The 27,737-nt window shown below is 44.5% G+C and overlaps 3 protein-coding genes across 4 annotated transcripts; 2 read left to right on the top strand and 1 right to left on the bottom strand.

Annotated features, from left to right (window-relative positions):
• Nucleotides 1-1,355: 1,355 nt before the first annotated feature.
• Nucleotides 1,356-12,444, top strand: LOC135388072 (PRA1 family protein 3-like). 2 transcript variants are annotated; one of them, XM_064617373.1, is made up of 6 exons: nt 1,356-1,559; nt 1,943-2,088; nt 2,155-2,226; nt 2,954-3,089; nt 10,948-11,030; nt 11,691-12,444. In XM_064617373.1, the coding sequence occupies exons 1-6, from the start codon at nt 1,378-1,380 to the stop codon at nt 11,714-11,716; spliced, it is 645 nt and encodes a 214-aa protein (XP_064473443.1). In that variant the 5' UTR covers nt 1,356-1,377; the 3' UTR covers nt 11,717-12,444. The 2 variants fall into 2 exon arrangements, with proteins under 2 accessions (XP_064473443.1, XP_064473444.1); XM_064617374.1 differs by lacking the exon at nt 10,948-11,030.
• Nucleotides 12,445-19,186: 6,742 nt separating this feature from the next.
• Nucleotides 19,187-22,634, bottom strand: LOC135388071 (mitochondrial import inner membrane translocase subunit Tim17-B-like). The gene is made up of 7 exons (XM_064617372.1): nt 22,527-22,634; nt 21,906-22,005; nt 21,746-21,809; nt 21,236-21,364; nt 21,116-21,151; nt 20,078-20,152; nt 19,187-19,574 (listed from the first exon to the last, which is right to left on the bottom strand). Exons 1-7 carry the CDS (start codon nt 22,550-22,552, stop codon nt 19,504-19,506), a joined length of 501 nt encoding a protein of 166 aa, XP_064473442.1. The 5' UTR covers nt 22,553-22,634; the 3' UTR covers nt 19,187-19,503.
• LOC135388070 (polyamine-modulated factor 1-binding protein 1-like) lies at nt 22,602-25,979 on the top strand. The gene is made up of 3 exons (XM_064617371.1): nt 22,602-23,525; nt 23,687-24,018; nt 25,475-25,979. The coding sequence occupies exons 1-3, from the start codon at nt 22,917-22,919 to the stop codon at nt 25,869-25,871; spliced, it is 1,338 nt and encodes a 445-aa protein (XP_064473441.1). The 5' UTR covers nt 22,602-22,916; the 3' UTR covers nt 25,872-25,979.
• The last annotated feature ends 1,758 nt before the right edge of the window (nt 25,980-27,737 follow it).

Genomic DNA, 27,737 nt, shown 5'->3' with positions numbered 1-27,737 from the left:
GTCGTGTTTCCAGACGAATTTCTGCACAGCTCCCCCTGAAGTCGGCCCGTGACGCATACTAACCCCCCCCCCCTGTCACCTACTCCTTCCTGCTGTCCTCTCCATTTGTCCACGTCTGTACGGCGCTCATAGCCACAGTTGCTTCGCGGCGCTAACATGTTGTTAAAGAGATATAAGGTGGTCATTGAAAAATATTTTTCGATTTGTATGTTGCACCATTTGCTGTGCCATAACAAGACCAACTGTAGGACCACGTGACCAAAAATTTACCGCCAATGGTGACCCCAAGCTGCCAAAACGAAGCAGCCAATTTCCTGCAAATGCCCTTATGAAGAAAGCATTCTGCAGTTTGGCTCTAAATCAATTGAAAGGGCTTGTGTCTAAAAATTGTGTTCTTCATATCAAAAGTGTCATACCCATCACCGCTGTTTTCTTTTTTTTTTTAGGGGTAATTGCATTGTAGCGCTTTTGTCGGTTTCAGTCATATAAGGCGCCGACAGCGTGTGGGCCTGAGCCCCCTCAGTAACTTTCCCCAGAGGGGGGGAGGGGGCAGGCACCCTCCTAGAAGTCACCCACTCAAAATGAACGTTTCGCGGGATATCCGACGAATCGAATACTACGTGCGAGTGCAACTTAAAAATCGTGTAAAAATTTGCTTGTTGACATGGAATCTCACACACCCTGTCCGATCTGTGCACGCGTTTGCGCCCGGAAGGGGGGTGGGGGGCGAGGCGTTGTTCACTAGCCCCCTCCGGCAGATTGAAGACACGTCGCCTGTGGTTTCAGCCGTGTATGCTAGCAGCTTGAGCTATATCTTCAGTTTACCCTCCCCCCTGTTTCTGTGGACAGAAATGTTTGAAAGAGTGGTGATGCAATGTAATGAGTCCAAATGATATGCACCAGAGTTGTCTGAGATCCTGCCGAAAACATTCGCGAAACGTATGTCAGCCGGCGTAGATATATCCCCGCCATTGTCATGCGTCTGGTCCTCCAGGCGCAGTTCGCCGTGAAGTCGGTCTTGCTTCCCCCCCGCGCGCACTATACTTATTCATCGCATGAGTTGATGCTTTCCGATGAGTACCTCGTCAAGAGTCGAATGGCGATGACCTAGCGTGCAGTCACCTTCAATCGATAATGAAAGCTGCAATACCAACGCGTGAGCTAAGTAAAATATGAAACGATCCTCAAAGTGACGTGTGCACTTTTCTTCTTTTGTGTGTCTGCATGAAAACCTTGTACACAAGACACGTTGCGTTATGCACGTGTGTTGCTGGGTGCGGGCCTCCAACCGAAAATGAAAGCGAAAAGACCAAACAGGATAATGATGTCGCTGGAGCTTCTCATTTACTCGGAGTTGTGCTTCGTATCGAGAGAAAAATGGCGAACGAGGTCGCAGTCGCGCCGCTTCGAAGCCTCGACGATTTCTTGCTGGAATCAGCCCGATTTCAGATCCCGAACTTCAAAGACATCGAAAAATGGGGAAACAGAGTTCTCAACAATCTCCTGTACTACCAGTCCAACTATTTTATGCTGTCTGTGCTTGTGTTCTTAGCAATTGGGTAAGCATACGCGCGGGGCCCACACCCATCGCGAATCTATTGACGGGACCATTTTATGTCATTTTCGTGCTCGCAACTTCCTGTCAGTTGCAAATAAGTCGGCAAGACTTACTAGAGCCAAATAAATAGAGAAAAAATGACCATGTCTTCTACGTGATGCGTGTGCATACAAATTAAGTGACTCACCAATTTCATTTGACTTCTTTTTCTTTTCTTTTTTTTGTTCACGTGTCGTTATTGAGAGCCTTGAGCTGCAGTCGTCTGCATTGACAGCCTGCATTATGTAGGGCCAATTGAGGAGCAAAGTGCGTGAAATTGTGGGATGCTATGTATCGTTTGTGCACGAATGATGAACAAGTGGCTGTTGCGAATCTCTTCTTCAGAGTTATCCATCCTACCAAGATGCTGTGTGGCATGACAGCCGTTGCCCTGGCCTTTGGCCTCTTCTATTACATCACAAACTCTAAACGGGCAGCAATGAGATTCAAGCGCGATCACCCCGTCATCAGCGTGCTTGTCATCCTCATGTGTAAGTTGCATTCGTATCATCCGGTGTCTGTTAGAGTGAATTACGAAGAATTTGCGTGCATTGCAGGTGGTTATCTCATCGTCTACATGCTGGGGTCTGTTATGGTGTTCCTCTTTGGAATTCTCTTGCCAATCATGCGTAAGTTTCTTTTAGCTCCATTCGTAGATAGTCCTATAAGTAAATCCGGGGTCAAAGATATGAGGGTGGCTGTAGGGCTCAAATCATCACAGAAACTCCACGGCTACTTGTAGCACGTTTCGGGTTGGACTCTTCTAAAAATGTTTCTCTGTCTCTACAGCTGTGTGTGCGTGATATATCGTGTGTTTCTGTTTTCATCATTTAAAGAGGTAATTACAGTAATTAACCTCCCCAATAAAAACCACAACGGTACCCTTTTGCAGTCTTTCAAAGGCATGCATTGTAACAAAAAATTTAGCAGGGTGTTCTGTCTGTTGGAGGGGCTCAAAAGGTTCTGGATGTAGAACTTACTTTGGCGACTTTTAATGTAATTAACTAGCTTTATTTTACTAAATCAGTTAATTAATATTGATGAATTTTGAAATGTTAAAAACTTTAATTGAATTACTTCAACCCTACACCAAACCATAATGCCAAAACTTTTGCATAAAATCATAAAAACATAAACGATCAGAAAGATGTAAACCCTGTGTCGAATGGTAGGACTGGGGTTGTGAAGGCACCGTAACAGTACGTGAGCTAGCTTTTTTTAAATGAAAAACTTGATGATGGCATTTGATGAAAAGTCCTTGGCTTTACAAGTGGTGTATGGTGTAAGGTGAGGTTTTAAAAAAAATAGCTCACACATTTCGAGAATTTTTTTTTTTTAATTCTTTGATATTTGCAGTGGTGTTCATCCATGCTTCAATGCGCCTGCGAAACATCAAGAACAAGCTGACCAACAGAATCGAGACGATCGGGCTGAAGAGGACGCCCATGGGAATCTTCCTGGAAGCCCTCGGACAGGAGCAAGAAGCGGGCTCGTAAGTGGAGCTTTGTTCAGCAAGCCGGAAAGGGAGCTCTCGGACAATTTTCCTTTGGTGACTCACGCTTTGCTAATCCCGGTAACATTACTAGAGCATTAAAGCTCTGCACAGTATAACATGCTGTTTCTGTGGCTCACTGGTCAGCCTTTGTTAACGTGCACTTAATTTATTTAACTTACGAGAAAAGGTTTTCTTGAGCCTCACATGTGGCGACGATGATGGTGATGATGTGATAACGTGCATTTTTTTTGTTGCATATTGGAGTTATTTCCACGTGATATGGAATAAATTATGTTAGTTTGTGTTCGAATATGTGCTTCTGTTTTCGTGTTGTTGCTGTGGGCTGGAAGCATTGCTTCTGTTCAATATTGTGCATGGTTATGATGGCTTGCACATATATGACAAGCAGTATGAATGTGACAGCACATACAGAAAACTGTAGATAGGGAGAGGAATTTAAAGAGGTTGTGAAATGACTCTCCCACTTTTGGAGGAATCGGGAATCAGGCTTTGATATGGTTCTGTTCCCTAATACACAGAAGCAAAGTCCTAGATGTCCTAGATCCAAAGATGTAACCCTGTGTTCAGAAATCACTGCGCACCAAAAATCTGGCGTTGTGAGAGAGGTACTTTCACCCTCTCCTTCAATCGCGACAGCTGTTATACATATTACTGTCGAAAACTATGCGTGTGCCTCCTCATGGGAAGATGCGAGGGATACCTGTTCCCATGGAAACCGGCTGCTCCTCCGCAGGAAAATTCACTGTGTATCCAGCTTTGTAAAACCAGTCTGCTCTGGAGACAAGTGTGTTTTGAATATCTGGATTACGATATTACAAGCGGTGCATTGAACAAGTGTGGTTGTGACGACACATACATGATAATAATAATAATAATTTATTTTGAACGGTGCCCATCAACAGCCGTGAGGTCTGCCGGATGGTGCACCAACAAGGTCAATGGTAGTTCTAACATGGTAGAAGCAATACAAAAACCAAAACAAAAATAGCAAAACAAAAGCAAAACGAAACATCAAAAATATAAAGCAAACATCAGGAAAGTGTAGGAATGTGAAAGAAGTTAAAAGTGTTAATGTGATTGTGCATTAATGTAAGAAGGGATGATGTAAAAGAGGAATAAGGCGAAAAAATGTCAGCATCATGGTTACGGCTAAGTGCGTTCATATGGCGCAATAAACGAGGTACCGGAGCACAGTTATTTGCAATATTAACATAGAAAACAGGATGTGCTCTCCGATTGCATAAGGGAAGAGATGAGAAGATGGAAGAGATAAATGATGATGACCCCTTTGATACTAAGCAATATACAGGGTGTTTATATCTATCCTTTACAGAATGTTTATAAAAAAGCTATGAGAGCATCACATATGTCGCTTTTGCAGTTGAGATATATGGCAGGGCAGACATCTTCTTGAAAGTATGCAACTACAAGATGCATAATTACCTAAAATTCGTTAATTAACTCTTTAATTGGGAGATTTCGGGCAAAAGCGAGATAGCAGATTGAGATACTATTCTCGTTGAAAGCCATTCCACGTCTCACAAAATCCTGAAACACGCACGTGCGTTAAAATATCCGTCCCCGAATTTTGATATGCAGATTAGCCGAAACCGTGGCGACCGAGAACGCAGGGAGCACAGCCAACACCACCTAGATAAGAAAGCCCGCGCGCTCGTCGACGTGACGTAACAATTAAGAGTCAGCCAATGAGGATCGTGTTTTCAACGGCCGTAGCCAATCACGAAGCGTGCTTTCAGGTCGTGGCCATGAAGACGAGCCACCGTCGTCTGCGAGTTGTGAATGAACGTCCCCGAGTACTAAGTGGGAAAACTTGGAAATACAGCACAAAAATTTTTCGATGTTTCTCAAAACTGGTTTTCTGCTAGGCGTCTTGCACTTTTTGTAGAAATATATCGGTCTGCAGGTTCCGGGTGAGCTGCAGTGATTTGCAGGTTCTCGAATTCGCAGGTTCGCCATCCAGGTGGCGTTGGCACAGCGCTCATTGACGTCAGAGGGGCACATGATTTGGAGCGATGGAGATGATTGGAGTAGGTGCCGATCTGCTGGCGAGATAAAGTGCTTTCCGGCATAGATAAGCCTCCGTCGGCGTAGACGATGCGCTCTTGAGGCGCGCTTTTTTCGGTTTCGGCTCATTTCCATATCGAAATTCAGCGATGAATATTTCACCGCACGCGCTCTTTTCTGGATTTTTAAAAGATAGAATAGCTTTCAACGAGGGTTTCCTTCTGTTCTGCTATATTGCTTTTGCCCGAATTTCCCTAATTAAAGTGTTAATTAATTTTGGGTAATTAGTCATCTTGTAGTTCATACTCCTTTCCAGAGGATACCCTCCTGGCCGTATAACTCAATTGCTAAAACGACATCTACGTTGCTCTCATACCTTTTTTTTAAAATAAAAATTCTGTAAGCGATAAAAATAAAGACCCTGTAGATAACACAGAGGATTGAACAGAAGCCCCAATAAGCAGGCTTCTGCAGTGTCAAATTAATGCATGTTGTGTTGGAAAATCGCTTGAATTCCGCGAAATCGCAAAAATTCTGCAGGGTTTCGCTGCATTATTTTTACGAATCTTTCTGCATTATTCTGAATCAGAAAATTCATTCTTGACGAATGAAGGGTGCGGTGACCTTGGCACAACAACAACAAAATAAAGATAAAGGATTCATCACTTGCGTCGTTCGTGAAGACTTATGCAAGAAAAAAATATCTAGAAGAAACGCAATTTACGCTTTCCCTATCCCCTTCCATCTCAAGAAGGCCGACAATGCGGAGTTGGCTCTCATTGGTCCCCTCGAAAACGATTTGTCCAATCGTCGCGGGAAATCGTTCGAAGAGACCAATCCGAGGCCTCGCCGCTCTGTCGCACATCTTGAGAAGGAGAGGGAGAAAGAAGGAGGGAAAGGCGTATATTGCGTTTTTCTTTTTTCTTTTCTATCGATCATAAATCACGAACGGGCCAACGGATGAACCCTGTTCCTTTTGTGTTTATCTCAAGGTAACAATATCTTTTATTCAGTGAAGAGAAAGTTTCGCGCCTTAGTGCCCCTTTAATACCCATCGAACTGGATTATTAAGCAGTAGTCTGCATGTTTTTGTAATGCCGAGGAAAATATTCTGACTATTGCCTTTCTGCTGAAGCAAATGTGTTGAATATGTGAGGTATTTTTATTCTTGGCATGGTGACTATGTTGATGTTGATGTCAATATGTGTGTCTCAGTAATCAGTTATGTGTTTGTGGTGAGCACAGCCATATGGCTTGCTGTACTTGCTTCCTCAACTTTTGACTACTATAAACGAATAGCCCTGATTTGACGATTTATATTTAAAACAACCCATAGACTTCCTGCTTCCTCTGTGTTGCTAGGTTGTACATTAATTTTTCTTCTCGGGGACTCTGTAAGTGTTGAAACGTCACTTGGACACGATTTGCATAGCCAGTTAGGCACTTGTGGCTAATTCAGCTGCTCAAAGTGTCTTACTCAGTTAATTAGAATATGACATTAATTATAAGCTAATTATATAAGTTAGTTAGATATAGCAGACTTTAAGAGAGCGCAAAGTCGCTGTCGCAATATCCGGTGATCGCTATATCCGAGGTATACGGTCATAACGTTAATTACAAAGCGGAACTGTTAGGGTTGACCCTGTTATATGGTCCATTTTTTATGCAAATGCACAATAAGCGTATGACATCGTCTTAGCAAAAAAACAACAACAACAACAAAAAACACTAAAATATGTAACACTATAAAAGAAGAGCAATGAAGGGAAGACAATCGCACAGTATTATAACGATTTCGAAAGGAGATGCGCTCTTACCTTGTAGAATTGGTAGAGGGGTCTGGATAATAAGTGAATCAAGTTAAAATAGTAAAGGGCATCTTTGCAATAAATGTATAAAAAAAAGGGGGGGGGGGCAACCGGGGTAAACCCCAGTGGGTACAATAACAGGAGTTCGTAAAAACGAGAGGAATCTTAGTACAATTAAAAGCACACTGTGCGCCAGACCTTACCTATTTTTCACGAAAAAGCTAAAGAGAAATAGAAAGAGAGAAACATTGATTGGAACGGGGTGTTCGTATCCTTTTTCTTGAAACCAACGCAAGAAGCGTCGAACGAATTTGCAGCGGTTTAGTAAGCGCAACTTCTTTAATTAACTAGTGAAAATTCACAGTGGAGTTACGCTGTGACGTCTACCAAAAAGGTTATTGCAGCGGACGTCTCCGTTTTTCTTTTCTTTTTTTCCTTTTATACCCCTCATTTTTACGTGCTCCAAAGACAGTACAACGCAAGTTTGCGCGCACTTCATCCAGTTGCCCTGTTTAGTACAACGGTCGTATCTTCCTTTCGTCTGCGTCCCTGCAGCTCCGAAACTTCACGCTATGAACACCTACCAACAGACCCACCTTCCTATACTATAGTAGTAGTTTAGTCCGGCATCCCATTCAACTGGAGTAGCAAGCATAAAAGTCATACTGACCACTCCACTAGCGGAACCAGTAGCAAATATATTACACTGCAACATATTAGACGTTGGGCACAATGAAGCACAATAGGAGGTAATGTGACACAGGAAAAATAACTTTTATTATTAATAATAATAATTTCCTATAATTTGTCGTGGTACACCTGCCTTGCTGCCTAATTCCTTTACTCGTACGTGAGCAGGAGTTGCTTCTCGACTGTTATGGTGTGAGCTGTTTTATATTTTGGGACCGATGTGTTGTCGTGTTACAATACCAGTGAAATAAGAGTTAATGAGTAGCGGGTCTACCCTGTTTCTTTCTTCTTTTTTTTTCGCGAAAAAATAAAGTATGTTCGGATGACAGTTTTTAATGTTTTAGATTCAGCGGTTACAGGTGTTTGGGCACCATAATTACGAAAATATAACATTCCCGAATTTTCTTACTCCAGTCGTCGACTCCTTTACTTTACGCAAGTTTCATCTTTATAATAGCCTCAGCAATAAGAGGCGGTGACGATTTCGGCTGTGATTCGTGTTACAACGCACTGGCAAACTAAGCGAGTAGAAAAATACGAAATGAGCTGCAAAAGGTAATCAGGCACAGGTGGCACTAGCAGTTCGAATTGCCGAACGACGGGACCCACGATAAAAATCACCCAGCTTGTGGAGATGCAGCGATAGGTACCATGTCACAGCTTTTTTCACTTTGAAGGTAACTTGTCCACATGTTCCAGAATTGCGATACCTTTCACAAACAACAGTTGTAAACGAAGGTAATTTTTGGAAGACCGTCTGGTAACGCTTAAACACATATGGACAGGCAGCTTGGGAGGTCCGCATGTGGCGCGCTCATTGTCATGGCATGGGTCCCCTTCCTTTCACGGAGGTAAAACACTGCCAAAACAGTGTAAAGACGCATTGTCATCGTAACGGTAATAGTTGTCGAGTTGCTTAGAAAGATATCCCAGGAGTCTTGAGAGAAAGTGAGAAGGCATGTAATGCGGGGGGATGTTTGTTTCCTTTTTTTTCTTTTTTCTTTTTTTACTTTGAGAAAGCGGTGTCTTCTGCTTTGGAAACAAAAGCAGACGACGCGCCTTTGGCGCTTCACTTCGTCTGCTTCAATCGAAGCGTTGGAAGCGGCACGATCTCTAACACCATCCTCTCCACGAATTTTTTGTTGTTGTATTTTTTTTAAAGGCGAGGCACGTACTACGACCAATAAGTGCGCGGCAAACATACACACCATGGCTAGATAGCGAAGGCTTGGAGCTTTATAATTAGACAGGCCGAGAGCGTCGGCAGAACTTGCAGAAACTAAACAAACCTCCTCCGCGTCTTCCTTTCCCTCGCTGTTGTGCATAGCAGCGACGGGACAAAGTGCACGTTTTTTTTATTTTATTTATTATTTGCCGCGCGTACCGTATTCAAATATAAAGATTTTTCGGAGGGAGAACCGCTTAGTTGCGACTGTCCTGCTCTTCTGAACGAACGCGTAGTTGTGAAGGCGCGTGTTTCCACTGTCGTTTCTTCTACGTGGTGTTTGGAACTTCGTCCTAATGCACACCATGTTCTCGGACCTGCGTTGCGAGGACTATCATCGCCTCGCACCGTACGACCTGTACCGTCTCGGCCACGACGTTGTGCTCGAAGACTCGGACAACGTGCCGTCTTCCAGCAGCCACCTAGCGTTCCCAAAGCAACGTCGTCTGCTTTACAGCCCGTCCTTCGAAGCGTCGTCTGCTATCTACGACTGCCCCGATTGCACCAATCCGTTCTACTCCAACTTTCAGTCTTTCTACCAAGACTTCGTGCCCATGACGTCTGAAGACTGCGGAGGAGACGGCATTTCGGAGTCTGCGTCCACATCTTCCAGGAAGTCGTCCTCGTCGTCTTCGAGAAAGAAGTCGTTGTCGCAAGACGAGTTGGAAAGACGTCGGTCCGTGGCAAACCACCAGGAGCGCAGGAGAATGCATCGGTTGAACTCCGCGTTGGACTTGCTCAGGAGTGTGATACCGCTGAGGATGCAGAACGGAAATCACCGAAGGTTGTCGAAGATCAAGACGCTGAAGATGGCGATTATGTATATTGCGGAGCTGCAGAAGATGTTAGGGCGGCCAGTTGTGGCGTAGGACTCAGAGACTCTTATGTGGAATCGCGTTTGTTTGAAGTGTCGGAATTGCTTTGAATCTAAGGCGGTTCTCGTGGAGCAAGGGTGAGAACATTTTGCTTTGGTATAGCGAGGTTGTGATTTTTTTTTTTTTTTCTGTTCCTCTGTATCTCTACAGAGCCGTGTTACTTTCTTTGTGCGTGTCAGTTGATGTGAGGGTTTCCGCGAACCTCCCTGACAGCGATGGTTATGTACAGTAAAGTTAAGCCTTGTGTCTTTTATCAGAGACATGCATAGGGTATCTTTTTAACGTTTACTATAGGCTGGAGGATGTTTCAACGCAGAGATAGGTGTATTTCTATGCGTGCAAGGGGTAAAAGTACTGCTTACCGGATTAAGTTTATAAACGGGAACAGTTGGAAATGAAGCGTCTTTTTTTTAGGGAGACAGAGAGAGAATTGCACAGAATTCCTCCTTTCATATACCCTCTTGTACGTTGTGCGTTCCATTGTACGTTTTAGCTGACAAGTTTCATCTTTCAGGCGCATGTGGCTGTTCTGAGACGTCTTTCGATTTAGGTTGTAATCAATGTTCTCAACAAAATCGTTCACCAGTGATAAGACATTGTGGACAGATTGCTCGTTTTCTGCTTGTACTTGTTGATATCGTGTCGTGTGTCAATACTTTTACCGGGACTGCTCGCAATAAATACTCATTTTCTTCGCAAATAAGTGTCTGCTAGCACTTGTGTTTGCATGTTATCGGACGAAGTCTTGGCACCCGTCTCATTACACGTTTTGTCTGTTATTGTAGCACCATCATCATCATCATCGTAGTGAAATATACATTTTTTTATGCACTAACAACAGTAGTGCTGTGCAGTGATTAAAATTCTGTTTCTGTCGCATAACCTATGGAGTCTGTAGTGTTGCTGAATATTAGTACCCCAAAAGTATCATAAAAACTTGCCACCTTGGTAATCGTACCGGCACATGGTAATAAAGGTGGCTTACATTCAGTATTTTCGGTTTAAAATAAAATTTCATAGTATAGCTGACTCGTGCACGAGGTCTCGACGTCGTGGACCACTAAACACTAATTTATTTCGCTACCAATTATAGTTTGAAATGTTTGTGCGATCCTTTTTTTCTGTTTCTGTCTCGGAGTTGAACCTCATGTTCATACTAACCATATAACCTGCACGACTGCACCCCCTTGCACCCCCTTTCACCCTGCCAGTGTGACCAGCAGCGCCTCTCCAGCTCTCTCCGGTGAAGGTCTGGTGGGAAAATTTGGAGCCAAAGTCTCCGAATTGAGTCAACGTACGTCGAAACTTTCTTCCGTGTAAACTGTGACGCAAGTATATAGTGAGGCTAATTGTCTTGGTTGTGAATGCAATCGCTTGTAAATATGGGCATTGCGGGCACTAATTTTTCTACACTCTAAGGAACGAATGAATGCATTGGGGAGTAATTACAGCTTCTATAGTCCCCTATAGGTTGCAATCACTCACTACCTTAGTTTTCGGATCCCGAAATTTACTCTTCAGCACTGCAAATACTCCCTATACTTCGCATTAACAACCGTAACCGTGCTTATCATTCGCATTGTGCTCTAGGAAAGAAAGGAGGAATTTTCGAAATCTAGGGACGATTTTCAGTACTCTGCTGAGAAGTAAATTTCAGATTCAACGAAACTAAAATGGGGAGTAACTGCAATCTAAATGATTAGAAGCTGTAATTGCACCTCAGTTTACTCTTCTTCCCCCTTAGAGTGTACTTAGGAGTCACTCGATGGCTTCGATGACTGTATAGTCCTCACCGCTTCTGCATCACATCGTATCGCACTTCTGCTAGGAATTAACCATCGTAATATCAAGTATTTTCCAGCACGTCGTTTTGTATGTGTACGGCTCGAAATATGTTGTGAATATCTGCATTGCATCTGTTTAGCTTGTCAATCGACTTCATTTCCACCCGCAGGAATGAAGATTAGCAAGAAGCATTGACGTCACTGTGAAAGCGGCCAATGAGGGCGGCACCTGAACCAGAGCAACTCACTCCATATATTGATGCCAATAATTTTTTTTTATGTCTTTCGTTAACATGACGGCTTCCACACCACCTCACAATTGTTGGAGTAGGAATCTTGCAGCTTCACTCTTGTTCTCTCCTGAATCTCGCTTTTTATTTATTTTCTTTTTTTTTACCACTGGAACAGCCAATGGGAGTTCTAGTTTCGGTTTCGGTGTTTGTCATAACACTGGCACAGTTCAGTGAAATTTGCTTCGCTATTTGTATACCACGCAGCTGCAACCGTCTTTTCCTCTCCACAGTATACTTGTAGCAGAGAATAATTTATTATATTAACTTATTGCGTATTATTCATAAAACGTGAAAACCAACGATCGTTAGCTGTAACTTGGTACTGAACATAAATGTCATACTATCTGCTATTAATCAATGCTGTTAGCTTCTGCCGTCTGTTGTATCAAGCAATCCGTAACTGAATTTACAGTGTCAACTACAGGTTCTGAACTCGAACAATATTTGTACAGGCAGTCAAATGACATTTTGAGTCATATAGCGTTTGTACGTATGGACTTTTTATGCATTTATAAGTGCGCGCGCTTTTATATGACTTAACATCGCATTTAACACCTCACCTTCGAACGCTGTTTTGTGTAGTTGCTGACGATGTTTTGAGATAATAAAAACGTGACATTTTTAGTCTGTACCTCCTGTGTTCCATTCTTCATTATGGTACTTCGATTATTTGCCAGCATTTAACGGGTAATTATTACTGTCATCTAAGCCGATCACACACATATCCTCGGAAAGCTTCACAATCCCAAAGGCGTTCGCCGTCCCACAACTGTATTTTTCGCAATATACGGCAGGACAGTTTTCCAGAGTATACTAATGCATGCTACTTTACTGAATCTCGACAAAGCTGGAACATACTGGAAATAAAGACAAAAAGTCGAAAATTAACTAATGTCCAGTCTCAATCACGTAGCAGACGACAGTATAAAAGTGTGGTGACGACGTCGCGTATCTACTTGTTGCGGTCGTCTGCTAGCCGTAAGACGGACCCGGGCTTCAAAAAATTGAGGTTTCCCTGCTTTCATCCATGATTCTCAGCGGAAACCTCCAAAAATAAAGCGGAGATAAAGCGGAGACATCCGGCAATTTCCGAGGAATCCCATTTCACTGTAATTTTTTTTATATTTCTCACAGCGTAGTACAGAGTCTTTATCGACACGACACAAAGGAACGATTCAAGCTTCGCTCAGTGCGCTGTAGCTTTTCCTCTTTTGCCTAACACGTGCAGAGGAGCGTGGCCTACAGAAGAGCGCCGGACGCAGGGAGCATTTTGCGAGTCAGACGAGTTATGATGGCAGCAGCAGGGCGGAATGCATGCACTTCAACCCTTTCTTCCTCCCTCGCGAGCCATCGACGGGGAACGGTCTCGAGTTACGACGGAACGTGCCTCGAGCCGGCCGACCCTTCGAGTCCGAGATGATCTTCGCACGTGCGCTCTTATGATGTGGGCTGCGAGAGTAGGCAATAGGAAAAAGATGCAGACATTTCAAGGGCGATCTCGGAGGCTCTCCTATATAGCGAAGACGAGGAATAGGAGCGAAAGCATATTATTATTATTATTATTGCTATTCGTCATCTGCAGACACTGTGAGTGACGTCACTCATGTGGAGGCATGCGCATTGCCTCCTCTCCATCTTTCAAATAAGAGTCAGAATTCGTCTGCTACTGCGATTCGTCGTTCTGCGAATTCAAGAGCCCGCAAATGATTGCAGCTCACCTAGAACCTGCAGACCTAATATTTAGACAACAAATGCAAGACGCTTCGAAGAAAATTAGTTTTGAGAAAGATTGGGACCGTTTCCGCTTTATTTCCAAGTTTTCCCATTTAGTACGCGGGGACGTTCAGTCACAACTCGCAGACGACAGTGGTTCGTCTGCATGGCCACGACCGCTGAAAGCACGCTTCGTGATTGGCTACGGCCGTTGAAAACACGACCCTCATTGGCTGACGCTTAATTGTTACGTCACGTCGACGAGCAAGCAGGCTTTCTCTATCTAGGTGGTGTTGGCATATGTGGGTATCTTGGGGCATCCCCGTTTTCAGGGCTCAGACACGCATCCCCTTTGCATCGTCTCTTTCATGCTCCATGTTCTGCCATCTTGTAGACGTTTCTAGGAAATACGGTATGAGTGAGATAGACAGACAAACTGCGGTCTCTTCCTGTTCAGGGATGGAAGCCCCACACCATTCCGCCACTCGCGTAAGATCTTATAACCTCACTCCGAAATATCTGCCGAACAGGCAAAAAACAGAAAACGGTGCGGGCGGTGTCATTATAACAATTGCGTCTATCGTAACACCTTTATGTACGATTGCTGCCACGTGCCTAAAGCTGAAGCTGTTATGTTTATTAAAAGAACAGGAAATTTTATCCATAGGTACCATAGAAATGATAGGTACAGAGATGAAGATTCTGTACAAGTGCGTGATCTACCCACATGAACTGAACTGCTGTTCTTTTGCACCATGCCGGTTTGGCACTGGGTGCTGTGCATCTCACGTGTTTTCCTTTCGATCTGTGTTTTATGAGCCTGTAACCACATTTCTGTGGCAAGAGCAAGCAATGTGGCAGGATACTCCGATATCGACATATCTATACTACACACCCTGTGTATTTTATACGGGGTATTTAATTTTGAATGTTGCCCTTGTGGAAACTATAAATGCTCCCTACACTGGAGCGCCTAAAACGAAGAAAAATTGTTGGAAGTTGTGTACACTACAATCTGCTCCCCAGTTTCAACCTCTCGGCATGATGGACATTACTTCCTCAATTAGTGATGCAGGCAGCGGCGTATAGCCACAAAAATATTTTGGGAGGAGTTCTGTGCATGGGCGTATCGAGAGTGGGGGCAAGGGCCTGGGCCGTTAAGGTCACTCGTGAAAATTGTGAACTCTTTAGTCCGAGGTCGTCATGATCAGTGCATGGAAATTTAGGCACTAAAAGCGACGGAATTAGGCTCGCGTTTAGGCTCTCAAACACACCGAAATAGGCAATAAGGTACCAAAATGGGCACGTTAATCTGGTATATATACGCTCTCTGCTTTTTGGGTGTTTGAGGATGCTCCACCCAGGAAAGCTTGCTCGTTCAAAAATACTTACGGTACCGTACAAGCTTTCACTTCCGAGACACGAATGTCGGAACAAGGTCGGTCAGGAACAACGCTATATCGAGTAATATTTTGACTTATCTGCCCTTAAAGAACTTCAAAGGCCAAATGTTTTGATGAAATATGCATGAACCCCTTCGAACGAACCGAGGTACTGAAGGAAACGAAACGCAAAAAGCAACAAAAGGTGCAAACACGCAGAAGTGAAGAGCAAAACGCTGCACTCAGCATTAGCCTGAAAGGTGCACTCGCACATGCACCTCTAAAAAAATTACAGGACTGTTACGAATCGTGTAACGCGAAATTCAGCGTCAGCTGTGCGTGTGGTGAAATGAGGCCGGATGAAAGTGTGTAGACAAATTTATTTAAGCGTGATGAGCATCGATCTGTGGTCGCTGAAATGGTTGGCGAGATGAGTGGTGTCCTGAACGAGGGGGCTGTTCTGGACATGAGCCATGTGTAGTTGTGGGTTGGCGGATGTCGGTGCACAGCGTAAGGTCCAGTTGTTCGGACATATCACTTAGGAAAGTGGTGTCCTTGGCCAGTGAAACGTCCACGTTGAAGTCTCCGACGACGAGAAGCTGCATGCAATAAGGCGCGAGTACATTCACGATAAAGTCGCGGATGCGTCCGGCGCTGCGCGAGGCGAGAAGTAGCGCACAGCCACCACGAGCCCTGTGGGAAGCTGAACGGCACAAATTTCTCCAACGTCGTCTCCAGAAAGGGTGATGACTTCAAGTGGTGTAGCCAGTACTCTGGCACGCAGGTATGAACGCAGGTAAATTGGCAACTCCGGCCGCTCGGTTGCCCTTGCCACTGCGACGCGCCCCACAGCAGCACTTGAAGCCGTCGACTTGTATCGGTCTCTCCGTCTTCATCCACGTCTCGGACAGACACAGAAGTGATGTCTTACGGAGGACATAGTCGTGTGCAACGTCTTCTGCGTGGAGCTGTACGGAGCGTACATTTAGGGCTGCGAGTGTCAACGAGCGGGACTAGTCTACACTCTTAAAAAAAGGGTGTACCGTATTTTCACGCGTATTAGCCGCACCGCAGATAAGCCGCAGGACTCGTTTTTAGATACATTTTGAAAATGTTTTTGCAGATAAGCCGCGGGTAATACGACGCGACTGTTTTGTGCGCTAAACCAGTGAAGCACATACAAAATCAACAGAGACGCTCAACGCTCGTCGGCGCCGTATTCCCTGCCAGCTGCCCTGTTCCCGTACTGGTCCGCGAAGTCGACGACTCTTAGTTTGAAGCCGCTGTTGTAGCTGTGCGTCCGCGTTGGAGCCATGCCTCACCTCTAACTGCCGTGCCCGTGTCCACGAATGCTGCTGCTCTCGTCAAATGAGAACTGACGCTTAGCTGACCACGTTTTATCCCGATGTCAGGTGTATTGAACCCTTCCTGTGGGTCTGCCGACAGAGGAGACCGTAGGGAAGGCCATAAACCCAGTCCACATTCCGGTGTCGGCATGATGTATAACAAAAGAGGTCAGTTCTAGTGTTCTATCACGGTCGTTCTACTAAGATCGGATTGTGCCCATGTTGCGTGTTTTTCGTGGATTGACGGGTTAGTGGTGTTCCAGGAGACACGAATCACTGTCACCCCTTTTGGGGGCTGCGTGGGGGAATGTATTCGGAAGGTCAGTCCACTCGAATGTGGTGTGGACCCGTCCCTGTTTGGTATTGTTCGTGCACTGGCAGGGCGGTCCTGTTCCGAAAAACATGAGGCACTCTCGGCCCTTTCGTTTAGTCCGGGGTATGGGGAAAGTACCAGGGAAAAATAGTTACCAGATAAGCCGCATCCGTGGATAAACCGCAGAGCGTCCGCGAAAAAAAAAAAAAAAAAAAAATCGCGCATAAGCCGCGGCTAATACGCGTGAAAATACGGTACTTTAACTCCTTTCCTTGCCACATATATAACACCCTTTTGGAGAGTACAATTACGCTCAAAAGGGTGTTTCCTCACTCCCTCAAGGGAGTAGCATAATACCTTCTCCCTGCCGGGGAGGAATATTACTCTCCAGTAGGGAAAAGGTGTCATGCTACTTCCTTGAGGGAGTGAGGAGACACCCTCTTGAGCGTAATTGTACTCTCCAAAAGAAAGTGTGTCAACTATGTGGCAAAAAAAGTTAAAGTGCACCCATTTTTAGGAGCGTAGTTGTTCCACGCACTGCGTATAGTGGTGGTGCGTAGGCGGTGCTTTTGCAGTCGATGAAATTTGTCCCCTAAAGTTCTGTCGATATTCGCCTTTCCGTAATAGAAGTTGAAGACATTGCCAGCTCACTCAGCTACCGCACTTTCCATGGATAGCGGTTGGAAAGAATGCCAACCTATTTCCCACTTGTGGTGCCTTACTTACTGTGGTTTCTGGCATTTGTGTCAAGTCGCATCAACATCCACTCCAACAAGACCAGTACCTGTTCTGGTTATCACATAGACAAAACAGGTAAACTGAGGAACATAGGTACACACAGGAACTATAGAACTGTAGTCTGACTTCACAGCAGTAGGCTCCCTCAGAAGCTAGGAGGACGTGATACAACCTGCCGAGCATTCTCTCAAAAACAGCATGTAACATGACCAATTATCTTAAATTCATAATTAACCTTAATTAGAGCACTCGTCCTTATCTGGTCTTGTCCTCATTGCAAAAGAGTTAGGGCAGTAAGTTAGGAATGTTGGTGCATCCTGAAGAGGGAAAGCTTGCAATGTATGTGAAAGTAAAAAAACAAAAAAAAAAAACAGAATGGGACTGATGTACAGTGCGTGCGTTCTTTCTTAGTGCGGCTTTTCTTCTTTTTCGCGTTGTGTTTTCCAAATGCACTTGGAAACCTGTTATGTAATTAAAGTAGTATTTTTGTACTTTTACCTCAAGTATTTCAAGTGGTATTCGAGTACTTCGGTGCCCATCACTGGCTACCAATTACAATGCGCCAACATCGTGCTCACGTCAACATACCAATGTGTCTTTCGCGAAGACAGGGACACACATTCACTCCAATTAATTCTTTATGAAGTTTTCCTCAATGCACACTACTCACGTTCACACGCAGACAAACAGACCGAGGCATCCAGCATTTACAGTAACGTAAACTGCAGAGGCTGAGCAAACAATTAGGACGCACACCGCAATTAGGCCTCACTAATGCCCAAGTAATGATCTGAAATAGCTTCAAGATCGTTACTTGGGCACTAGTGAGGCCTGAAGGGATGGACGCATCCGTTCCAGTCGATTTCTAAACTGTAGCCCCATTTCATTCCTCGTGTACCACGGTATCGAAAATCCCACGCAGAATAGTGGCACAGCTGGACTGTTATTCGATAGAACATGCGACAAGAGCAGACGCCGGGTGTCGAGTACGACGGAGTTCCCTTTCTGGAAAGAGGCGAAAATGCCATTCCCTATATCAAGGTTTTACACCAATCAGAGCACGGCCTCGAGAAAAGGAATGCCTTGGCCGTACGGGCGTCTGGACGGCACCTCTGATGATGATGATGATTGGAGCTTTAATGGCGCATCGACAACACAGGTCATAATGGACGGCGCCTCTCTCATCTGAGCACCACCATTGCAGGTCATGCCGGAGTCTCAGTATCTGCAGAAGCAGCGCTGATCATGAAAATTTGTTTACTGAATACCTAAGCACTTTTCGGATGCAAAAATTAGCCAAGTGGATTGTTGGCAGACGGCAAACATAGTGGTATCGGATTCGTAGTTGGGTTTCTGGACGCGACCATCCTTTTAAATGTTGTGTGGATGTTGCTTGTTCAGCCCACCACCTACTAGATTATGACGACCATGTCATAGGCACCCCTTCCCTGTGCCGCATTCGGAGGCTAGCGGTGGCGCTACACATAGGCCCGGTTCTTGCTTCCTTAATTTCTGCAATACTCTGTACTTCAGCTTACCTTAGTATTTTTGTACAGGCGGTGAATGTCCCAGGGGCAATGCTTCTTTCTAAAGTTGATAATCATCCTCACTCCACGCATTTTCGTAGGAGCTGTTGCTGTCGTCTGCTACGGTAGTCGTACGCCCGCTTCTGCACTTTTAAAATTCAAATTTCCGTTGTCCAACCACGGCACAGGTCTCACGGGACGATGAGTAGCGCCCCTAGCGGATCGTGCGGACGGGCTCCTCATAGGGGTTGCCAATTATGACGTGGCTATGCTGCTCTCATAGCTCAATAAAAAATATGTAAACCCCAATGTCCTTGGACAGCTCTCCTCTCTAGTACACACAGGTGAAACATAATAGATGTCCCTAATTTTTTCTATTTTTCACACTATGAGCTTTACATGTTTGCTCTACAGAAAAAAAAAGCAAAAGTTTCACATCTACATCTTGATGAACACGTTGCAAACAGTCCGACGCGTTCTGCTGGTGAGCACACACTTGAACGTGCCACATGTGCACACTGGTCGGTGAGAACACTCGCGGTGCTGCACGGACACGTGGAAGTCTGCTGTGAGGAACAGGAACTGACAAAGGCCGAAACACCTTCCTCTCCTCGGCATGCATGTACGTTGCATTTTTTTTTTCTGTCACAATTTAGCGGCACGTGGTACTACCTATTGGTAGTGTTGAGTCCCAAACGGTGATGCAGCGTTGAGTTGTGACGGGTCCTCCATTTGGGGGTTGACTGGAAAAAGAAGTGAGATGACAAGGCTGGTTGTAATGGGACGATTATGGTAGAGAGGTAGTTTACAGGTATTGTCTAGTCCCTCACTCCCGTTAATTCAAGGCTCGGTTATTTCGTACACTCGGTCAATTCAATCAGATTTCACGGTTTCATTTAGCCTGCAATGTTATCAGTAGAGCACATAACCACGCACTAAGAACTCCCAAAATACGCATGCAACCATCCACTGAAAATCTTCAAAATATGCAGTAAAAATGCTCAATATATGCAATGTTTTTCATTGTTCTTAGTACGAAAGCAATGCCTCAAATACCAATTTAAAAATGCAAGAAGTATTTCTTTTGGGATAACACTGTAAAATAAAGCCGCCTTCGTTCTGCTGCGCACAACAAAGAGTACTTGCGCCACAGATATAAACCATGGAGCTCGAGGCCTTGCATTTGTGATTGATAAAATAGAGTAATTATGCATCTGTTCCGTGGTTCCCGCAGGACTCGACTTACTTGGCTTGAACTGTTCCGCAGAGTAGCGGGTGAACAGTATCCCAACGCCTTCGATCAGTGCCAGGAGTACGCCACCTATGCATGATGGGAAGCAACCGTTCTGAGGGTGAAGCACACAACGGATGAACCAGAGCACTGCACGGTCGGTATTTTTAGGCCCAGGCACGGCCCGAGCCTTGGTTTGATTTACTCACATGGGCCCGGCGCGAGACAGAGAAATTTATAGGCTACCCGGCCCACTGTATCAGGCTGTAAAATTTGACTGTGGCTAACTAAGAGAGTGGTAACACAACGGCGAGTCCGACGTAAGCCCGGCAATGTACGGGCCCGAGCCCGTCATGGAAAAACCCAAGCCCAGCCCAGGCCCATAAAAGAAAGCTTTACCCGGGCCTGGCTAAGGATTTCGGGTAAGCCCGAGCCCGTGCGGTGCTCTAAGACGAACACAACAGGAGCCTCAAAGGGCCTAAGAACGTGAACAACAAGAAAGCAACACGCAGAAAAAGCATTTGTGTGTCTGCGACACAGTGTCTTGAGGCAACTGCCTTGGAATACATTGCTGAATTCTGGATGTATGTGTCTGTTAAAAAAAGAGTCTCATAAGGAACTGTTTGCTTTGGGGGGCATAGAAAATTTTCTTTTGGTGGCACACCTACTGAACGAGTAGTCAACCGTAGAAAATTTTGTTTTTAATACCTCCCCATTTACAGACAGTCGAATTAATAAACTCGCTAATAGGCCTTATACCAATATTCTATGCATGTCCCTATTGAATAACAACCTTGTGTAGCATACACGTCAAAAACTCTGCTTTGTGTGTGCAGCTGCCCACATAACAAACCATAATTTTGTCTTGAAACACATTTAGATGAATCTCTAGTAATTCAAATCCCCGATAGTTCAAACACAGTTCTGTTTTCCCCTTAAGTTTGTATTTCCTGTATTAACGAATGAGTTTATTGTGCTCAAGAACGGCCGCATGAGTGTCCACTGCAGCTGCTTCATTGAAGCCAACCTGCTCACGAAAGACAGATTACTCACCTATGACTGCAGACCCAACCATTGCCCCTGCACCATCTTTAACGAGAAAAACATTGTGTGGATCAGATGCACTGTGCACGATTTTTTGAAAGGAAAATAACAGGAAGGTGCGCAACTCACTTCGGACAGCTAGGATGGCCCCCGTAAGAGCACCACTGGTGATGGAGTTCCATGGATCCTCCTTCTTTCGAATGCGTACCATTGTACAGTCGATCGTGGAGAACAATCCACCCCAGACTGCAAAGTTGCCTAAGAGAAGTGCATTCACGACTGAGTGGTATTTCACAATTTTTTTTAATGGCAAAACATTCCGTAAGACAACCTCGAGATACAGGGTTTGTAAGTGCAAACTTCCGTGCATGGGCAGAGAGTTTTCAATCTGTCAGAAGGGGGGTTTCATACACAGAGGTCAGGCAGGATGTCTGAAATTTTGTGTTGTGACATTGTAAATTTTTACAGGATTTTCATGATCACTCATAAGCATCATGCGATTCTTAGGATATCCCTCGAAACGTTCCTTGAGTGTTAGCTGGGTGTACTTCTTGAAGGAGGCATGTACCACATGCTAGTTAGGGGGGTAGTGGTGCTATGCTGTTTAGAGTTGAGTGCTCATCGAGACCTACAACTTACCGCCGATTATTGGGGCTCGTTCTTTAATTGCACCGAGACTGCCTAAAAGTCTACGGTTGACACCCTGAAAGATAACAAAGTTATTAATATTGCGAACTACTACACGAATTTTTTTTAAATAGAGAACAACCAATCTGGTGCAAGAAATGCAGATACTCACGACAGGTGCATTCCGAAATCCTTTTATGCTTTGAAATACTGCACCACCTATGGCTCCCATCGTGAAGGCCCCGCCACAGTCGTCCACTATCCTCCAGGGACTTTTGAAAAGAAACAAATTACTTGAAATGAAAGATAAATTCATTTTGACAGTAACGCCTTGGCTGTGTAATTATAAAGGCTTTAACCAATTCATAGCAACAGCAACTAGGATCAAACAGCGTCGTTAAAATTCACTGTGCTGAAGCTTTTTCAAAATGCCCAGAGAACAAACCCATTATCACGTACATGCTAGTACGTGGTCTTAAATAGACAGCTGAATTATTTCCTCATATATTTCAAGCTTTCCTTCAAGTGCTCCTGTAGGACTGACATTCACACTGTTCACGGTACCCGGAACGATGATGTTTGAAATGCGGCAAACCACGGTAAATTGAAAAACGTCGAAGGTCATTCGCGAGCAGTGGTCATTCATTTCTGACGCAATCGACACAGTGCATCTCTTCGATAGACGTCCTTCGGAAGCAATCTCAAGAGCAAATTGGTGGATCATATACGACAACGGAAGTTATGCTGGCCGGAGTGAACACATTTAAATTGTCAACGGGCTCAAAACTCTTACCATGGTTCACGTGCGTATTCCTCCATGTTGTTTTACACTAGCGAAAGGAAAAGGAAACAGCGAAACAGCAGGAACGGTGTTCATGCCGAAGCAAGATGGAAGTTAACAATAACGTGTATGATTTTCAAAATGTTGTTTAATAATTCAAACAATTTTGTGCGTCTGTTTCTGACTCTTTTTTCTCTTTTCTTATTGGTGCAGGATTTCTCTATCCAATGAAATCCAGCCGAATCCACATTCTTGCGTGGCGGGATTACGAGTTATAGCGAACAGTTCCTTCTTTAAAAGTTTAAAAGTTGGTGCATCTCAGCTGGTCTGCGCTCTTGAGCTCGAGCTTCTCACACGGCGAACGCTGTTTTGCTCTGTCCTGCTCGGTTCCGCAAATTCGACATGGAAGGTGACTTTTCATCGTCCCAGGGCATCGCGCAGCTCCTGAACAACTACTTCGGGTTCAAGCTACTGCGGCAGGACGTTGACACACCACCCAAGGACCTTCTCGTAAACGTCACTTTAGCAGTTTGCAGGGACTTGGGCTTGAATGATAATGGCATTGAACAGCCGGCTTTCATGCACAACATTTCAGCCGACATTGACATCATACTGCCTACACTTCCATTCACCCATACTCTGAAGCTGATGAAGGAGGTCTTTGCGCGTCTGGGAGTGCCCGACATTGGTTCCGCGGACCTTGTGGATCCTTCGCCGAAGCGCACGAGGAGACTTATCAAAGTGCTGCTTGAAAATTGGGTGAAACAACGGTCCCTCATGCAAAAGTACGACGCCATCCATCAGGCATACGCAAAGGCAATAGATGATAGGGAAGTACAAAAAATGGAACTGAATTCTGTCAAGTCCCAGTTGAACCAACTTTTGCTTCACGCTGGCTGTCAGGAAGAGCAGAGGGCTTTGGTACATGAAGAGGGGCGGAGCGCAGCACAGCGAAAGGAGGCAGCCGAACGGAGACAGGCAGCGCAGAAAGATAATTATCAAGACCTAAAGGTACTTCGAGGGTGCCGGGATCGGGGGTTTGCGCGATTTTGAATCGGTTGGTACTGATACAACACAGCCATGGCGTGTTCTTCTAATGCTGTTCAGGTGCTACTTTTTATTGCAGGTTGCTTCAGCAAAATGTGCACTCATGTTCTCCTTTTCTCCTTAAGCTTCAACTGACAGCATTAGTTGCAACAGGAGAGCAACTGCAGTGTACAACTGATCAGCTGAAGGCAGCAATACAGAAGACAATTGCTGCGACAGAATCCGACCCGGGACTCATCCGAGAACAGCAGCAGGAGGCAACGGATGCGTTGGCCAGGTGTCGCCAGCAGGCGTCGACCATAGTGGCGGAAAAAGAGAGGTTCAAACGCCGCCTGGAGGATGGAAAGCAAGCCGATCGTGCACGTGCCTCGCTGAAGGAAGGTCTGCAAGAGGGACTACAGGAATGGGCTGTCACGAAGGAAACTGTCAACGCTTACGAAACAAACAAAACTGGGAGGTGACGTAATTTTGACCCGTTTCTCCCGGCTCTGCTCATGAGCGGACAAATGTGTAATACAGACCCCGACAAGAGCTGTTCTCTGCAACATAGAGTGCATGGTGCCTGTCAGCATTATCCTAAAAAACTAGTGCTGTTTGCAGAGCCACGTGACTGTGATCTATTAATTTAATTGTCAATTCTTCAGACTGGTTAATATGGTCATCTCTGTGGCTGGAGTATTGCCTTCAGAACTTTGTCCTTCTGCTCGTGATCACCCCAAAAAGTTGTTCCTGTGTTGCATGCATTGAACTGTTTGCTCAGTGATAGGCAGAATTCCCTTGATACTGATGCCCTCTATAATAATAGGACTCTGTATGTGTGGTACTTATGCACTGTCTGTTGTCCAAAAAGTTTCCATATTAACGAGTCATATATATATATATATATATATAAGCAGGAAAAATCAGAAGACGACAAAGAGCTTACAGGAAAACACAAAGGGGAGTTTATTAACACATATAGGGATAGGGGACGACGTTTCGGCAGTCAGCGCTGCCTTCGACGGGACTGGGGTTTGGTTTGGCTTTTTCAGGCTCACTGGTATTTCCTCAAGGTCCTGCTGCACAGACCCGGCCATTCCCCTTTCACTTAGTCACCAACCTGTGTTAGTCATGACAAAAGCGCATGCGCTGCTCTCTTTCCCTTGTACATAACCCTCTCCCATATATAAAGCTTGTTCTTGTCACCAAACCCCAGTCCCGTCGAAGGCAGCGCTGACTGCCGAAACGTCGTCCCCTATCCCTATATGTGTTAATAAACTCCCCTTTGTGTTTTCCTGTAAGCTCTTTGTCGTCTTCTGATTTTTCCTCCTTATTTCATTCTCGTGGTCAACCGCCCTCCTAAGCTTCTAATCTATATATATATATATATATATATATATATGTTTACAATTTGATCGTGCACTCCCAGCCAAGGACAGCTGTTTCGCTCAACTTGGAGCTCGTCAGCCTGGCGTAGGGAAGTGACATGATCTTGGGTCGGCACAACAGTGCGTCTCGGCGAGACGTCAATGTTCCACGGTGACGACGCCACCTGTGGAGGCTATTTTATTATTCGGCTATTTTTTTACTTTATATATATATATATATGTACATCGAAAAAGTTTGGTCCCCCATGACAATCTGTTTTTTGAGCCATTCATATTAACCAGGCACACGTGTGCAGCATGATCTCGACATGAGCAGTGTTGCAGAAAATAATAAATTTCCTCCTCATACTAACCTTGCGTTAAACGACAAGGTGGCATGCAGGACCCTTTTTCAAAATTGGATGTTGCAAAAATTTTTGTTGAAACATTTATTTCGATATCTGTTCTATGTGATCTGTGTATCTGTCTGTTCAAATGCAAAATGGGTGCATGGCAGTAGATATTACTGTACATACTTACCAATTACTCGTCTTTGTGATTTTACAGAACTGCCAAGGAGGCAAAGTACCACGCAGCCTGCAAGGCCTGCGAACACTTCAAGGAAGAAAGTGCAGTGACTAAAGAGTGTATGGATAGGGAGAGACACAAACTCCTTGCAAAGTTGGAGGCTCAGAATAAGTGTAACATCCAAATGATGCAGCAGTTGCAGAGCACTCATCAACAGGAAGGCAGACTGCAGGAGGAGATTGGGATGCGTAAGTTGGAGCTGCAGAAGGAGCTGGAAGGCCAGAAGGCAAAGTGCGAGGAGGTCAGAGCCCTCCTGCACAAGAAGGAGGAGGACACCAAGAGGAAGACAGCGCGTATAATGTCGGACTTCAAAAAGTATCACGATAAATTTCGTTCCACGTGTAAAGAAGTTCAAGATGCACTCAAGAAGGGCTGAAACATCTTCTGGAATTTTTTTATCATATTTTAAGATTTATCCTAGTTCCCTTTTATCATTTCCTTCTGTTGTACAGGTTATATCATAATAAACACAATTTTTATCTAACATGAAGTGGGCCATTCTTAAATGACAGTGCATGTTTATGGGAACAAAGTGCTGGAAGTGGGCAATTTGTGGAGCTTTTGTTGGTGGTGGTGTTGGGGGGAGGAGTTCGTTATGTTGTGATAAGGAACTCTGTAAGCACATGCTACTGATACCTGTTAAAGGGGGCACCTTTCTTACTTGTAAAGGAGGCACAACATTAACTCTTCCAAGGTTGCATAACAGGTTATGCAACTGCATCATTTGAAGAGGACACATTGTGATTGCCCATTGATGTCCTCGTAAGATACATGCTATGGTGGAAACAAAAACAGCCAAATAAACATAGTTTGTCTAACATGACTAACTGCAGCAGTTAACTGTCTTGCTGTGTTCTGTTGTGTGGTATTTGACTGCTTTGTTCCCCATGGATTGCTGCCAACTACACCATCTCTGCACCCTAGTTTACAAAATACACAAAAATAATTTGTAATCAAATAAGCTGCGGGAATGTTGAATAATGCAGAGCTGTTTGTGGAGAATACTCAGAGTAGTTTAAGCTTACTTATTAACTTGAGATCTGTCAAAGCTAAGTAGCTGCAATGATAATTTCTTAAGCAGTTGGGTAGTTAAAACCATTATAGTTTTTCGCCTTACAGTCAATCTCAAGGCTGAACAGTGGGCAGAAGTTTGGCATCTAAACAGCCTGCACGATGTTATAAAAAATCGCTAAGGCAGTTATTTGCATAAATGTTGTGTTGATAACAATATATCAACATTGATAGATATTATATTGCACACCTCTTATGTTATCACTCGGGGGGGGGGGATGGATCTTGTTAACTGCACATCTAACGATGCACGAACACAAACACCAAAACGTCTCAATCCCTTCAAGAGGGTAGACAAGCTGTTATAGAGCCTGAAGTTTTCGGGAAATATTTTTTTCTAACTTCGGGGGGTAAAAATTGGGTAAATAAACATGTGCACTAAATTCATGCGAATTCGGGTGAAAAAACTTCCAGTATGCTAAATTCGGGGTGAAATCGGGCTCAGTTACTCAACTAACTGTAGTGGTTTGGTACAAATGGTGATGTAACTGAATTTTTCTGCCAAACAAGTAAATTAATGCATTCCTACAGACATCCCAGTGAGAGCAATTTGCCAGGTAAAAATCGGGTTTCACCCTAAAGAGGCAACCTTCAATTCGGGGTGCAAATTTGGGGAAGAATCGGGTAAAACCCTAAAACTTCAGGCTCTACGTATATAGTATGTGTAAAAAAAGATGCTTTTCCACAAGGTGCCCCTTACAAATATGAAGTGTTTACACATATTGTATAGTTCCTTTCAAACAAAGCACCACATGTGCACTCAAATATACTGTAAAAACAGTGCAGACATCCGTCTGAAACGTCTGCCGAAAACCCAGGGAAAACCTCAGACAGCAATGCCGGTGGTAGGATTCAATCAAGGGTGCCTACAAAATTGCAGCCTTCAAATTCCCTGACCAAAACAAAAGGAAACCTGGTGCCTACTGCTACGTTTTGATACAGATTCTTCAGCCATAAAACAGATCATCTATTGAGTATCAGTGAAGATGACCTAGTTTTCTAACTCTGAGCTTGTCGCATTGGCAAACTGCTACTCGCAGAAACGTCGCTGCTGGCTGCATGAGCACTCAACGATCGGCACTTGCCTACGACTTTCCTTGACTTCGGATGCCTTTTGGCAAATTCCTGACTCTTCCAGTCGCATCAAAACTTCCCTGACAATGCCCGGTTT

Source organism: Ornithodoros turicata, chromosome 3, assembly GCF_037126465.1.
Source record: "Ornithodoros turicata isolate Travis chromosome 3, ASM3712646v1, whole genome shotgun sequence".
Lineage (NCBI taxonomy): Eukaryota > Metazoa > Arthropoda > Arachnida > Ixodida > Argasidae > Ornithodoros > Ornithodoros turicata.
Note: the sequence above shows the minus strand (reverse complement) of the source record. Positions and strands in the feature narration are given on the sequence as shown.

Excerpts from the sequence above, each read along its gene's own strand:
- LOC135388070 (XM_064617371.1), top strand. The coding sequence starts at position 22,917 with ATGGAAGGTGACTTTTCATCGTCCCAGGGCATCGCGCAGCTCCTGAAC. Across the intron at positions 23,526-23,686 it reads ATAATTATCAAGACCTAAAG|CTTCAACTGACAGCATTAGT; the intron begins GTACTTCGAGGG and ends TTTCTCCTTAAG. Across the intron at positions 24,019-25,474 it reads GAAACAAACAAAACTGGGAG|AACTGCCAAGGAGGCAAAGT; the intron begins GTGACGTAATTT and ends GTGATTTTACAG.
- LOC135388072 (XM_064617373.1), top strand. The coding sequence starts at position 1,378 with ATGGCGAACGAGGTCGCAGTCGCGCCGCTTCGAAGCCTCGACGATTTC. Across the intron at positions 2,089-2,154 it reads CGTGCTTGTCATCCTCATGT|GTGGTTATCTCATCGTCTAC; the intron begins GTAAGTTGCATT and ends CGTGCATTGCAG. Across the intron at positions 3,090-10,947 it reads CAGGAGCAAGAAGCGGGCTC|TGTGACCAGCAGCGCCTCTC; the intron begins GTAAGTGGAGCT and ends TCACCCTGCCAG.
- LOC135388071 (XM_064617372.1), bottom strand. The coding sequence starts at position 22,552 with ATGGAGGAATACGCACGTGAACCATG. Across the intron at positions 22,006-22,526 it reads GAATACGCACGTGAACCATG|TCCCTGGAGGATAGTGGACG; the intron begins GTAAGAGTTTTG and ends TCTTTTCAAAAG. Across the intron at positions 21,152-21,235 it reads GGCCATCCTAGCTGTCCGAA|ATGGTGCAGGGGCAATGGTT; the intron begins GTGAGTTGCGCA and ends TTCTCGTTAAAG.